Source organism: Anguilla rostrata, chromosome 10 (genome assembly GCF_018555375.3).
Source record: "Anguilla rostrata isolate EN2019 chromosome 10, ASM1855537v3, whole genome shotgun sequence".
Taxonomy (NCBI): domain Eukaryota; kingdom Metazoa; phylum Chordata; class Actinopteri; order Anguilliformes; family Anguillidae; genus Anguilla; species Anguilla rostrata.
Genome location: NC_057942.1, coordinates 40,250,331 through 40,263,970, shown reverse-complemented (window position 1 = coordinate 40,263,970; position 13,640 = coordinate 40,250,331). Strand labels below are relative to the sequence as shown.

At 50.7% G+C, this 13,640-nt stretch overlaps 1 protein-coding gene across 2 annotated transcripts in view; it reads left to right on the top strand.

The window, feature by feature from the left end:
• Positions 1–13,640, top strand: part of frmd3 (FERM domain containing 3) — a 32,753-nt gene that overhangs the window by 11,504 nt on the left and 7,609 nt on the right. The window contains exons 3-13 of one of the 2 annotated variants that reach the window (XM_064297075.1): positions 535–577; positions 2,708–2,786; positions 4,665–4,762; positions 5,269–5,392; positions 6,080–6,167; positions 6,358–6,446; positions 6,558–6,621; positions 9,189–9,274; positions 9,573–9,647; positions 10,045–10,113; positions 10,268–10,392. In XM_064297075.1, the coding sequence (XP_064153145.1) occupies positions 535–577; positions 2,708–2,786; positions 4,665–4,762; positions 5,269–5,392; positions 6,080–6,167; positions 6,358–6,446; positions 6,558–6,621; positions 9,189–9,274; positions 9,573–9,647; positions 10,045–10,113; positions 10,268–10,392 (940 nt within the window). Of the gene's footprint in view, positions 1–534; positions 578–2,707; positions 2,787–4,664; positions 4,763–5,268; positions 5,393–6,079; positions 6,168–6,357; positions 6,447–6,557; positions 6,622–9,185; positions 9,275–9,572; positions 9,648–10,044; positions 10,114–10,267; positions 10,393–13,640 lie in introns of both variants that reach the window. The other variant, XM_064297073.1, reaches the window with a different exon arrangement.

Below are 13,640 nucleotides of genomic sequence, written 5' to 3'. Positions count from 1 at the left end.
CTGGAGTCTGTAACTCCCTGAGAAACGGCCCCTCAAAACTCCGCCTCCCAGAAGCCTGTGGTACTCTGGGGGACCCCTCTGCGTTTGCACTCAGAATGTAGTCCTCTGCACACAAACACAGCAGCCCGGGTTTTGTAATGGATTTATTTATGGCAGGACTCACACGGATCATAAGCAGGTTTCATGGGGGTCTCGCCTGTTGTTGTTCTGCTTTATTGTTTGTCTGCAATCACTCAGCCCGCACTGTAATTCCTCCTCCACATCACTCTCTGAGCCTGAGCCTGCAGAGAGAGAGGGAGCGAGAGAGAGAGGGAGAGATGGAGAGAGAGGGAGGGAGGGAGGGAGGAGTGGGGCGTCATTAGGTCTAGAGCACATGAAAATAAAGCCGTCAGACACTGGCCTAATTGATACTCTGTATAATAACTGACACACTGCACAATAACTGACACTGCAAATTAACTGACATTTTGGGTAACTGACATTGCAGATTAACTGACACTCAGAGTAACTGACGCTCATGTTTTCTCCCCACAGCACTGGCTGGAGCCCAATAAATGCATAGTGAAGCAGATGAAGTGTGAGTATGGGATCCTTCATTTCAGTGCTCACCTGTGCTCACCTGTATGCACCTGTGCTCACCTGTGCTCACCTGTATGTACCTGTGCTCACCTGTATGCACCAGCACACAAATTCCCAGTCCGCCGAGTCTGCGGCATGTACTCATGTAAAAATGATGCACATGGTGGTAAAATCGGGAGTGTATTTATGCGTCATGCACAGCAGCATAGCTTTGAAATGGCTCTTGGCAGGAGATGAGAGAGAAAGACTGCAGAGCTGGTGCCGGTGTTGTAAACTGGATTTAACAGATTTACTTGTTGGCTTCTTTTTAAAGCTCTACGAAGTGATCGGTCTTCTTCCACATAAATGAATAAAGAATCTATGACTCATTTTACAGAAGTATGCAGAGAGAGAGAGAGGAAGAGAGGAAAGAAGGAAAAGAGACGTAGATGAATTGCTTTAATGATTTGTCTTCTGGGAGAGGGGAGAGAAAGACTGACTGGGGGGGAGACAGAGAATGAGGGAGAAGGAGAACGCAGGAACCAAAGAGTGAAGGAGAGGCGACAAGTTTGGATGAAAGGCGTGTGGAGCGTATGGCACAGCGAGGGGATTATGGCACCGTCTGGGTGAAGCAAGATTGAGCTGTTTGTGATCTGGCGGAGCTGTGACTCATATGGGACCAATCAGCAGCGTCTGCCCTCTGCCATGAAGTGTGTGATTGGATGAATCAGTGAGTCACTGTAACTCGGGAGAGTGATGGAAGATTGTGCTAGTCATACAGGGTTACGGTTGTGGGTTTGGGTTAGGGGTGGTCTGGGTTACAGGTGGTCTAGGTTAGGGATGGTCTGGGTCATGGATGGCCTGCGTTAGGGGTTCTCTGGGTTAGGGGTAGTCTGGACTATGGGTTGTCTGGGTTTGGAGTGGTCTGGGTTATGGATGGTCTGGGTTAGGGGTTCTCTGGGTTAGGGATGGCCTGGGTTAGGGGTTCCCTGGGTTAGGGATGGTCTGGGTTTGGGGTTCTCTGGGTTAGGGATGGCCTGGGTTAGGGGTTCTCTGGGTTAGGGATGGTCTGGATTCTGGGTTTCCTGTGTTGGTGGCAGGGGTTAGGCTGAATCTGAGGTTTTCATTTTGGCTGATGAGCAGTTTTTAAAGAGGCTCCCTGTGGAATGTTCTAGCAGCTCTGGGCATATGGTGATTAAGCGGGAGAAATCAGTGCTGCAGGCGGGGTGGGGGGTGGGTGGGTATGGGGCGGGGGCGGGCGGGGTGTGGGCGGGGGCGGGGGGGGGTAGGGGGTGTGGGGCGGGGGGCGGGCGGGGTAGGGGTGTGGGGCGGGGGGTATTTCTGGAGCTGCTTCAGGCTTGTATGTCATCAGCATTTAAATTAATCCGTTGTAAATGTTTCATTTGCCTCACGGTGATTCTAGTGCCTGCCTATTGTGCAGCAGCTGTGGGATAAATATAGACTCCTCATCTGCATATGCACTCACTATCCCAGAATGCCCTGGACGAGCCACGTGGTCTGCCCCAGCGTTCGCTGTCTGGCCCGTTTAGGTCACATGGTCACTTTCCAACCACAGGAAGCCCCTCGTTCCCTCCATTTGGGGGTTCCCGCTGTCCTGAGGTAGCGGAAGTGTTTTAGGGTACGGGTGTTTAATGCAGGCTGTGTCACAGTACAGGGGTCTGAGTATGTGCATGTGTGTGTGTGTGCGTGTGCGTGTGCGTCAATGTGCGTGTGTGTGTGTATGTATGTGTGTATATGTGTGTGTGCATGTGTGCGCTTGTGTGTGTGTGTGTGCATCCGTTTGTGTGTGTGTATGTGTGTGTGTGTGCATCCGTGTGCGTGCGTGTGTGTGGCAGCATATATTTTAATGACTGAGGTGGAAGTTCTTACCGCTCTGATGAGGTGTTAAGGGTTTGCTGCTGGAAAATGTTCCCATTCACACCTCATCAGGCTCAGGATCACAGCTCCATACAACCAGTCACTGCAAGTTAATGATAATAAATGTGGGATTGCTCAGATATCGCCATCCTCTCTCACCTGCGCTCACCTGCTCCTCTCTCACCTGCGCTAACACTGCTCCTGTCCTCATCTGCTCTTTTCTCTCTCTCTATTCCTCCCTCACCCCCCCACCCCTCGTTCTGTCTCTCAGCGCACCAGCCCTACACCATGTGTTTCAGAGTGAAGTTTTACCCCCACGAACCCATGAAGATCAAAGAGGAGCTCACCAGGTACGTTACTCCCTTTACCTGTCCCACCCACTGACAGGGTTTCACAGACAGAGATTAAAGCACAGAGGTGTGATGCTGCATGATCTGCTGTTTTGCAGCTGTGACATGACCTGCTCATAGTGTGGTCAGTTCTGGTTGTGGTGGTCAGTGTTGATTGCAGTGTGACATGACGTCTGGTCGACTGGTGGTCAGTCGGTTGGTGTCAGTATTGATGTGGTCAGTGTATGGTGCTGCTGCTCTTAGTGTGTCGTCTGGTTGTGGTGATCAGTGCTATTTCTAGTGCGGTCAGTGCTGGTTATGGTGGTCAGTGCTATTTGTAGTGTGGTCAGTATTGGTTATGGTGGTCAGTGCTGCTCTTAGTGTGGTCAGTTCTGGTTGTGGTGGTTGTTGTGGGGTCAGTGAAAGTCACTGTGGTGCTGGTTAAATGTAGGAGGTTAAGCGTGTTAAAGCCCACAGGTCTCTCCAGTAAGTATGACCTCAGTTTGACTGGCTTTCCCTGGAGCTTTGAGCTATATTATTAACCCTCTCCAGGGGGGAATGAGAGAACCTGTTCACCTGGGCATACTAACAGTGCATGCAGTACCCAAGTCCTCCATCAGGGGAGCTGCTTCTAGTTTGTGTAAAAATCAGCTGATTGGTTGTTGATGTGGGAGAGGAGCTCTGTGTGTGTGTGTGTGTGTGTGTGTGTTTCTCTGTGTGCGGAAATTTCCCCCTGGTCCCCTCGTGGCAAGGACAGATTTTTAAAAATCTACTTTGTGTTTTTCTGTTTAATCTTTAATCTGCTTTTCCCATGTTGGGGGATTATAATGCCGCAGGACGGATCTGATGGGAGGCTAAGCCACAGCAGGTATAAGGGGCATTACGCACGTGTTGCCGTGGCAATGTGTTGGACTTCAGGGGCAGAAACATACTCTCTCTTCCGCTGTGTTAACGCGGATGCCCTGATGGTGTTGATGGTGTGTTAATGATAGTGCTTGGCGCTGTGGTAATGGTGCTGATTGTGGCTGTTGGTCAGGCAGCTCCACAGACACACAGACACAGACAAGCAGATAAACAGACACACAGACACAGATAAACAGACATAGACAAACAGACTCAGACAAACAGATAAACAGACACACAGACACAGACAAACAGACTCAGACAAACAGATATACAGACACACAGACGCAGACACACAGACTCAGACAAACAGATAAACAGACACACAGACACAGACAAACAGATAAACAGACTCACCGCCTCCTGTATTTTGGAAAGCACTTTCTCTCTCTACTGAGGCTCACTCCCTCTGACCAGCTGACCTGTTGCCATGGAGATATGTCACCAGACTGCAGTGGGTGGTGCTGGGTAATTTGACAGCCCAGAAGGCGAAGCCTCCTGCTAAATGTGCGTCTGCGAGCGCAAACTTCTGTCGTTTCGCCCTCCATCTCACGATCATAATTACCATTTCAGTCTCTGGCTTGCACTTCATTTAGTTTGCGTATATCAGCCTAAGAGTGAAAACATGAAATTACATGATAATACCATGGTGACAACAGTATGAGGTTGATGATGACATAAATAGAATTTAAGTGAAACGAAAAGTAAAGGACACTGAACACTGGAAATGTCATTGTGTTGAGTACAAAGTACTAAGCACATTGAAACAGCCACATGTAAAATACTATTCTAACTGTCCGCATCTACTTATAAACGAGATGTTAAAATGTGATCAGGGTTTAAAGCTCATTCATAAGTAGTCTTGGACTGTAATTATGATGATGAATTATGCTTCCAGTGGAGTGAAGCAGTTTTGTGAGTCATGTGGTGCTCCCTCTGGTGGCGGTATTGGGAACAGCAGGGTGATTTTGTTTCCTCTTTCCCACCCCTCTGCAGGTATCTGCTGTACCTCCAGCTGAAGAGGGACCTGTATCACGGCCGACTGCTCTGTCCCTTCGCTGAAGCGGCGTACCTGGGCGCCTGCGTCGTGCAGGGTGTGTACACCTGTGACCCTCTGATTTTACCTGCGTGCGCACGTAACTTCAGCCTGCACAGGTTATTCCACTGTCTGAATGAAATGCACACACACTGTGTGTGTGCTTGCACATTAAGGTGCATGTGTATGTGTATGTGTGTGTGTGTGTGTGTGTGTGAGAGAGAGAAAGAGAGAAAGAAAGAGAGAGAGAGAGAGAGAGAGAGAGAGAGAGAGAGACTGACTGGGTGGGTTCCTGACGCAAAGGGTTATCTTTTGGTCAGATGAAGGGTAGGCCCTGCCCCTGGGGGAGGGGTTTATTCCGGGAGCGCGTGATTGGCCGCTGAGCATGTTCCGTTATCTGCTGCTCTAATTAACAGCGAGAGGGACCCTTTTGTCTCGCGGCTCCGTCTCATTCAGTTTTTAATTAATTCCGTTTTAATTAACGCAGCCCATTGCCGTCCTGCTCCTTAAATCAGTGTATAATTATGGGCTGGATTTGCTGGGTTGTCATTGCTCCCGTTTCAGCTGAGCTGGGAGACTACGACCCGGACGAACATCCCGCCGATTACATTGGCCACTTCAAGCTCTTCCCCAAACAGACCCTCAAACTGGAGCGCAGGATCATGGAGATTCACAGGACCGAGCTCAGGTACCGCACCCACCTACCGCACCCCAACTCTTACCTACCCCACCTGCCACACCCCGCTATTCATCTACCGCACCCCAACTCTTACCTACCCCACCTGCCACACCCCGCTATTCATCTACCGCACCCCAACACTTACCTACCCCACCTGCCACACCCCGCTATTCATCTACCGCTCCCCAACTCTTACCTACCCCACCTACCGCACCCCGCTATTCATCTACCGCACCCCAACTCTTACCTACCCCACCTACCACACCCCATTATTTACCTATCTCTCACACCCCACTTCTTACCCACCACACTCACCTACCACACCCCATCATTTACCTACCACACCTACCACACTCCACCTCTTGACTGTTGCTTGGTGCACCAGCCCAGCTCAGGGTGTGCGTACTGTGGCACTGTACCTAGGTTGCAGCCTCCTTTGTAAGCAGTGGTATTGCGTGCATACAGCCAGAGAGCTGTTTGCTTAATTAGCAAGCGTGTCTGTGACCAAACTGGCTGTACCAGTCACCCTGTGCAGTGACCTGCTAACCTCTGTGTGAGTCTCACTGTGTGGCTGTGTGTGTGTGTGTGTGTGTGAGCGGGCGAGCATGCATTTAACATGTTTGGCCCCAGGTTTCTCTGAGGATTGAATTGTATCTTAGTGAAATTTAAGATGCCGTGTTTCCTCTCACCCTCTAGGGGGCAGTGTCCAGCACTAGCAGAGCTGAACCTCCTCCAGAGAGCGCACACTCTGGAGACGTATGGAGTGGACCCTCATCCATGCAAGGTAAGCGTGCTCTGCCTGAGTGTGTGTGTGTGTGTGTGTGGAGTGTGGGTGTTGTTTGTGTGTGCGTGTGTGTGTGCATAGGCGTAGGTGTGTGTGTGGTGTGTGTTTGTGTGTGTGTATGCGTGTGTGTGTGTGCATAGGCGTAGGTGTGTGTGTGTGTGTGTAAATGCTGTGTTCTCTGTGTCTGCAGGATTTCACAGGATCCACAGCATTTTTGGGATTCACAGCTACTGGCTTTGTGGTGTTTCAAGGGAATAAGAGGATCCACCTCCTGAAATGGTAATTTGACCTCTGACCTCCAAGCTGTGTGTGCCTGAATGTGATGCTGTTGTAGGCAGTGGGAGATTAAAAATAGTTAATACCTTACAGAAGGAGAGTTGTGTTTTACAGGGCTGATGTAAGCAAGCTGAAATTTGAAGGGAAAACGTTCTACGTGATCGGCATTCAGAAAGAGGTAAGCATTCACTTTAGACTGAGTCAGCATTTACACTCTGCCTGACCTAACAGTGCACACCAAGCAGCCATCTTTACTAACACTCTGTACAAGTACTAGCCTCCTTTACTAACACATTACATAGGCCCTGCCCCAAGCCCTTTTGCTAATACTCTACACAAGTACTAACTGCCTATACTAACACTGCACTAGTACTAACCCCATTTACGAACTCCATGCAAGTATCAACCATCTTTACACTAACACTGTGCTGGAAAACTGACCATCTTTACTAACACTGTGATGGAGTACTGACCATCTTTACTAACACTGTGCTGGAGCACTGACCATCTTTACTAACACTGTGTGGAGTACTTTTTGGCCGTTACTCCTTGCATATTGCGGTGATTTTGTCTCTCGGAGAGTCCGTCTGTAGACTGCTAGCTGTCGGTCTGTGCCTGTGGCCAGTAAGGATCAGTCTGTGGAGGAAGTGGACTCTTATCATTGGCTGCTCACTCTTATCAGTGGACTCTGTTAAGTTTAATCATGCTGTCCAGAGACCAGCACAGAGACAAACATTAAGATCGGGATCAGTATTTAGAAAGCATCTCAGAGTGGGATTGCTGATCTGGGATTAGGTTTACCTTTTAGCTTCTAATGGATAAGGTTCCGATGTGTATGAAGGAACCTTGACCCTGGATCAGCTGACCTACTCCGAAATGCTTTATGAGTGTGAGCTCTGAGCCCCACCCAAGGCCATGAAGGAAAAAAAGGAGGCGGGAGGGGAGGGGAGGGGAGGGGGAGGGGGGAGGGGGGGTGGGGGATTGACATGTTCCAGTGGAGCTGAGAGCTGGATTTAGGGTAGAATTCCCCACACTCAACACAACTGCAGCAGGAACACCAGAAACCTGACTTCTTTTAAAAGCTGGGGTACATGGGGGGGGGGGGGGGGGGGCGGGACTGTGAGTTCTGCCTTTGCCTCTGTCCTTTTCATCACCATGGAGACCGGGCACCCACTGTTATTAGTGCTGTGTCTCATTTCTTAATAGCATCAGTTACCATGTGTTACATTCGTGTGTTTCTGCCATGTGCTGTGTGTTAGCGTCATGTGTTAGTTCTATGTGTTAGTGCCACGTGCTGTGTGTTAGCATCATGTGTTAGTGTCATGTGTTAGCGCCACGTGCTGTGTGTTAGCATCACGTGTTAGTGTCATGTGTTAGCGCCACGTGCTGTGTGTTAGCATCATGTGTTAGCACAAAGAGCTGTGTGTTAGCGCCAGGGGTTAGCGCTATGTGTTAGCGCCACGTGCTGTGTGTTAGCATCATGTGTTAGCGCAAAGAGCTGTGTGTTAGCATCATGTGTTAGCGCCACGTGCTGTGTGTTAGCATCATGTGTTAGTGCAAAGAGCTGTGTGTTAGCATCATGTGTTAGCACCATGTGCTGTGTGTTAGCGACCAGTGGTTAGCCTGTGCTGTGTGTGCCACGGTTAGCTTGTGTAGTTAGTGCCACGTAATGGCCCTGGTAGTAGGTGCTGCGTAGTGTGTCCTGGCTGTGTGTGTTTACTGTCTGTTTTGGCTCCTGAGATCCACACATTAATGCTGTACCTGTCTCTGTGCTTCTCTTCTCCATTTGTACATGTCCATCACTGGTGAGTACTTACATGCCATTGCGTGATCGGTCACACCTGAAGAACACCTGTTCTTTGTTCCTTTGTCATGTGACACCCCCTTTTCCCCACACCCTGATTGATGGCCACACCTGTGTCTGCCCTGGGTGCTGACTCCTCAGTGGTTCTGCTGGAGTAAACTCTCAAAGGTCACGCCCACCACCATGCCACACTCTCCTCAACTCTCGTTAATCCAACCCAACACACCTGTGTTTAAACACACATATCTGTGATCACGTACACACACAAATGCACAATCACACACGCCGGTGATCACACTCACATACTCACACACCCACACAATCACACACACCGGTGATCACACTCACACACACATACTCACACACCCACACAAGCACACACATCGGTGATCACACGCACACACACATACTCACACACCCACACAATCACACACACTGGTGATCACACTCACACATCCACACAATCACACACACCGGTGATCACACTCACACACACACACACACACACACGTGCAAAAACTCTCACACACCTGCACACACACTTGTGATCACAGATGAAGAACAGTTTTCTGCAGTTCTCTGTTGCCTGTACTGTGTGTGAAGTGCTGTTGGTGTGTGTGAATCCTGAACCTGTCCACCTGTCCACCTGTCCACCCTCCTCCCTCTGTACAAACACGCTCTCCTGTCTGCGTCTCAGGAGATCAGCAGATCAGGATTTAGCCCAACAGAACAGGGTTATGGCAGAGGAGCCTGCTATGGCAGGAGAGCAGTATTTGATTATGTGACACTTTTCCATCATTAGGCCGCTCAATCTTTTTCTCTCCCTCCCTCTCTCTGTCTTGATCTCTTTCCCTCTCTCACCCTGTCTTGCTTCCTCTCTCTCCTCACCTCACCTCATCTCTCTCTCTCTCTCCCTGTCTCTCTCTCTGTACCTGCAGAAGAAACTGGTGTTGACGTTCCATACCTCCACTCCAGCTGCCTGTAAGCACCTGTGGAAGTGTGGTGTGGAGAACCAGGCCTTCTACAAGTGAGTCTGCCCAGGCCCACCCTGCCCCACCCTCTGTTGCACCCAACCCCGCCCTCTGCCCCGCCTTGCCCCACCCTCTGTCCTGCCCTACCCCACCGAACCCCACCTAGCTCCACTCTCTGCTCCTCCCAGCCCCTCCCTCTGCCCGGTCCAGCCCTGCCCCACCCTCTGCCTCACCCTGCCCAACCCTCTGCCCCGCCCAGCCCCACTCTCTTGGTTTGTTACTAGAGACACTTGGCATCTTACCCACCTGTGTACTGAGCCTCTCACTGTTTGTTTGTGCATTTCCCCCTGACAGGTGTGCAAAGTCCAGCCAGATCAGGACCGTGTCCAGCAGTAATGTATTTTTCAAAGGCAGCAGATTCAGATACAGGTGAGCTGTTCAGGTCCTTGTCACTCGGTTAGTGTAATGCACGTAATGCTGTCTGTCAACAGGGCTAATATGTGAAGTAATTTAACAAAACATTACTGACAGGCTATACAGAATAAAACCACAATACTTGTCATTTATAATCACCTGTGAGACTGCCACAGTACTGTCCAGGTGCTACATATCACTAATTCTGTTAGCATTTATGTACCTGCTAAGTATCACAGCACTGTTAGCATTTATTTACCTGCTAAGTATGACAGCACCATTAGCATTAATGAACCTGCTTAGTGTGACAACACTGTTGGCATATTATTTACCTGCTAAGTATGACAGCACTGTTGGCGCTTATTTACCTGCTAAGTATGACAGTGCTGTTTGTGTTTTGTTTTTCCCACAGTGGAAGAGTTGCAAAGGAGGTGATAGAAGCAAGCTCCAAAATCCAGAGAGACCCACCTGCTGTACACAGGTTTGCTTCGCAGCGCATTTGTGTTTATGTTCATTGCTGGAAATGGCCCCTTTTGATGACATCACAGCTCTGTAAATCCTCAGTTGGGGTGATGGAAAGACAGACAGACAGACAGACAGACTGGTGGACAGGTAAAGTCACACCTGTTTTTCAGGTCCAACTTTGCCCAGAGCAGAAGCTACAACTCCCTGAGTAACAAGCACCTCATCATGAACATGGAGCCTCTACTTCCTGCCCTGCCTGGCCCCATTGAGGGGGAGGAGCTTACCACAGAATGCGGTGAGAATCTGCATAACCCCGCCCCTTCTGTTTAGCCCTGCCCATCTTCCTTTACCTCAGTTGTGTATAAAGCATGTCTTTACTACACAGTTACAAATGAGTTAAGCCAGAGATATGCATTCACTACAATTACATGAGATATGACTTTACTACAGTTACGCACGCATGAGTTGTGTATAATATATGCCTTTAGATGGTACATGAGTTACATGTGAAATATGCCTTTACTACAGTTACACCAGGCTCTCCTTCATCACAGATTAATATGAGTTACATGCATAAGGGCATTAATACAGGTGTGGGCTTTAATACAGGTGTGGCACGTGTGTTCACGTGTGACGGGCATACAGACAGGTGTGAGAGATTTGGCAGGTGTATGCTCAGGTGCGAGGGGTGTGACAGGTGAAGAGTGAGTGGCGGATTCGTCCCCAGGCTGGGAAATCCCACTCTGATGAGGAACTAAATTTACCCCCCTGAACAGCCCCCCCCCCCCTTTGGTTGACACCATGTTGATGACATCATGGAATCTGCACTGGGTCGGGGGGCTTTAATGAAAAGTTCATTTGCGCCCTTTATTTGGCTGTCTGAGCACTGGGGTCACACAGCTGCCCCCCACCCCCCCTTCCTTCCCCCAATCCATCTGGTTTGTCCTTCTGATGGTGGTGGTTTGTATCTGGGGGATAGGTAATTGATTTTGATTGTTGTACTTTTAAGTCAATTATCAGGACAAACTGCAAACCGCTGGCGGTACTTTCGTCTGAACAAATGCTCATAAATCAGGTCAGGTACTAGTGGTAGGTAATTGTTGTTGTGATAGGTGGTGTTGTTTGAGGGGGGGGGGGTTTGGGGGGTAGGTAATTGTCCTTGTGAGGGTGGTGGTGTGTATCTTTGAGGGGGGGGGGGGTATAGGGGGTAGGTAATTGTCCTTGTGAGGGTGGTGGGTGTATCTTTGAGGGGGGGGTGGTATAGGGGGTAGGTAATTGTCCTTGTGAGGGTGGTGGTGTGTATCTTTGAGGGGGGTGGGTATAGGGGGTAGGTAATTGTCCTTGTGAGGGTGGTGGTGTGTATCTTTGAGGGGGGTGGGTATAGGGGGTAGGTAATTGTCCTTGTGAGGGTGGTGGTGTGTATCTTGAGGGGGGGTGGGTATAGGGGGTAGGTAATTGTCCTTGTGAGGGTGGTGGTGTGTATCTTTGAGGGGGGTGGTGGGTATAGGGGGGTAGGTAATTGTCCTTGTGAGGGTGGTGGTGTGTATCTTTGAGGGGGGGGTGGGTATAGGGGGGTAGGTAATTGTCCTTGTGAGGGTGAAGTGGATCCTGTGTCCTGTTCTGTCCGGAGGGAGTGCGATGTGCTGCTGACAGGCGCATTAGCGGGAAAATCCGGGACGATCACATTTCCTACAGCAGAGTCTCCTCTCCTCTCCTCTCCTCTCTCCTTCCCTCTCCATCCATCACCCACACCCACGCTCCCACCCCCCCGACTCCCCCCCCCACACACTTTACGGTGTTGTATTACAGCTGCACTCTCCACTCTATTCATAGGAGGAAATGAGTCCCCACACCATCCTGCCACAAGTATTTTAAATGTTTTTTTTTTATTTTGGTCAATTTAGTCTTGGCTGTTTGTCAGCGGACTGTCAATCGGGTGATTTCTGTGTTTCTGTTCTGTTCTTCAGATGGACAGTTGGGCCGTGTCCCTGCTCTTAAAGGGACAGGCCCCTGTCTCAACTCCATGTTTGCTGATTACAGTCCTTCATTTTTTGAAATTTGGTTAACACACTGCTCATATTGTATTTTCCTTTAGTTGCCATCCTATATGTGGTTCCTATAGAGCCAGATGTAAGGCCAGATGTGAGCTTCAGTACACCTGCCCTGCAGTGTGCTGTCGCCACCTAGTGGCAGGGAAGACTGCTCGGTCTGTGCTGTGTGTGGTCTGTGCTGTGTGTCAGTGCTGTGTGGTCAGTGCTGTGGGTCTGTGCTGTGTGGTCAGTGCTGTGGGTCAGTGCTGTGAGTCTATGCTGTGCTGTGTGTCAGTGCTGTGTGTGGTCAGTGCGTGGGTCTGTGCTGTGTGGTCAGTACTGTGTGTGGTCAGTGCTGTGGGTCTGTGCTGTGTGGTCAGTGCTGTGGGTCTGTGCTGTGTGGTCAGTGCTGTGGGTCTGTGCTGTGTGGTCAGTGATGTGGGTCTGTGCTGTGTGGTCAGTACTGTGGGTCTGTGCTGTGTGTCAGTGCTGTGGGTCAGTGCTGTAAGAGCTCTGTTCTGAGGGGCTGTATGTGCTGTAATCAGGCGTGAGATTAGGCAGGATGTGTGGAGAGAGGGGGATATAAATATCAGGTTTGGACTCATCTGGTCCCTAAAGCCCTGTGGGTGTTAGCACATGCTAGGGGGCGGGGCCAGGATGGGACCCGGGGCTGGGGGCGGGGCCTGGCGTGCTTTAAAAGCGGCGCGGCTCTGTAGAAGGTCAATGTGTGGGGCAGAGGGCCGGGGACAGATGAGTGCAGCGAGGATGGAGCTGGGGCATCAGACAGTGAGCCTGTGGAGACCTGAGGAGCTGTGCTGTGGGGGCAGGGAGGAGGAGCATTTGGGGGTGGGGGTGGAGGAGGAAGACGAAGAGAGGGTGGAGGAAGCAGAGAATTTTAGGGTGGAGGAGGTAGGGGTAGAGGTGGAGGTAGAGAAGTTGGGGATAGATAAGGAGGTGGAGAAGGTGGAGAAGGTGGGGGTTGAGGAGGTGGTTGTAGAGGAGGCAGTGGAGGAAGTGGTGGTAGAGGAGGAGGTAGAGAAGATGGGGATAAATAAGGAGGTGGAGAAGGTGGAGAAGGTGGGGGTAGATAAGGAGGTGGAGAAGGTGGGGGTTGAGGTGGAGCTGGAGATGGTGGGAGTAGATAAGCTGCAGAAGGTGGGGGTGGTGCAGGAGCGGGTGGAGGACGCTGAGCGGGTGGAGGCCCTGCGCTGCCAGGTGAAGATCACCACGCGGCAGAGCCTGCAGCTGCGCATGGCCAACCACACGGCGCGCGACGTCTACGTGCGTCTGCTCGGCCACGGGGCCCGCATCTCCGGCACCGGTACTGAGCCGCCGGCCCGGCTGGGCGTGTGTGTGAGTGTGTGTGAGAGAGCGTGTGTGTGTGAGGAGCAGAGTGTGTGTGTGTCAGGTGTGGAGTAGAGGTTGTGCTGTCAGGTGTGAGGGTGGTGTGTGAGGGTGGTTGTGCAGTGTGTGAGACGGGTGAGAGTGGATACATGTGGATGTAGTGTGGTGT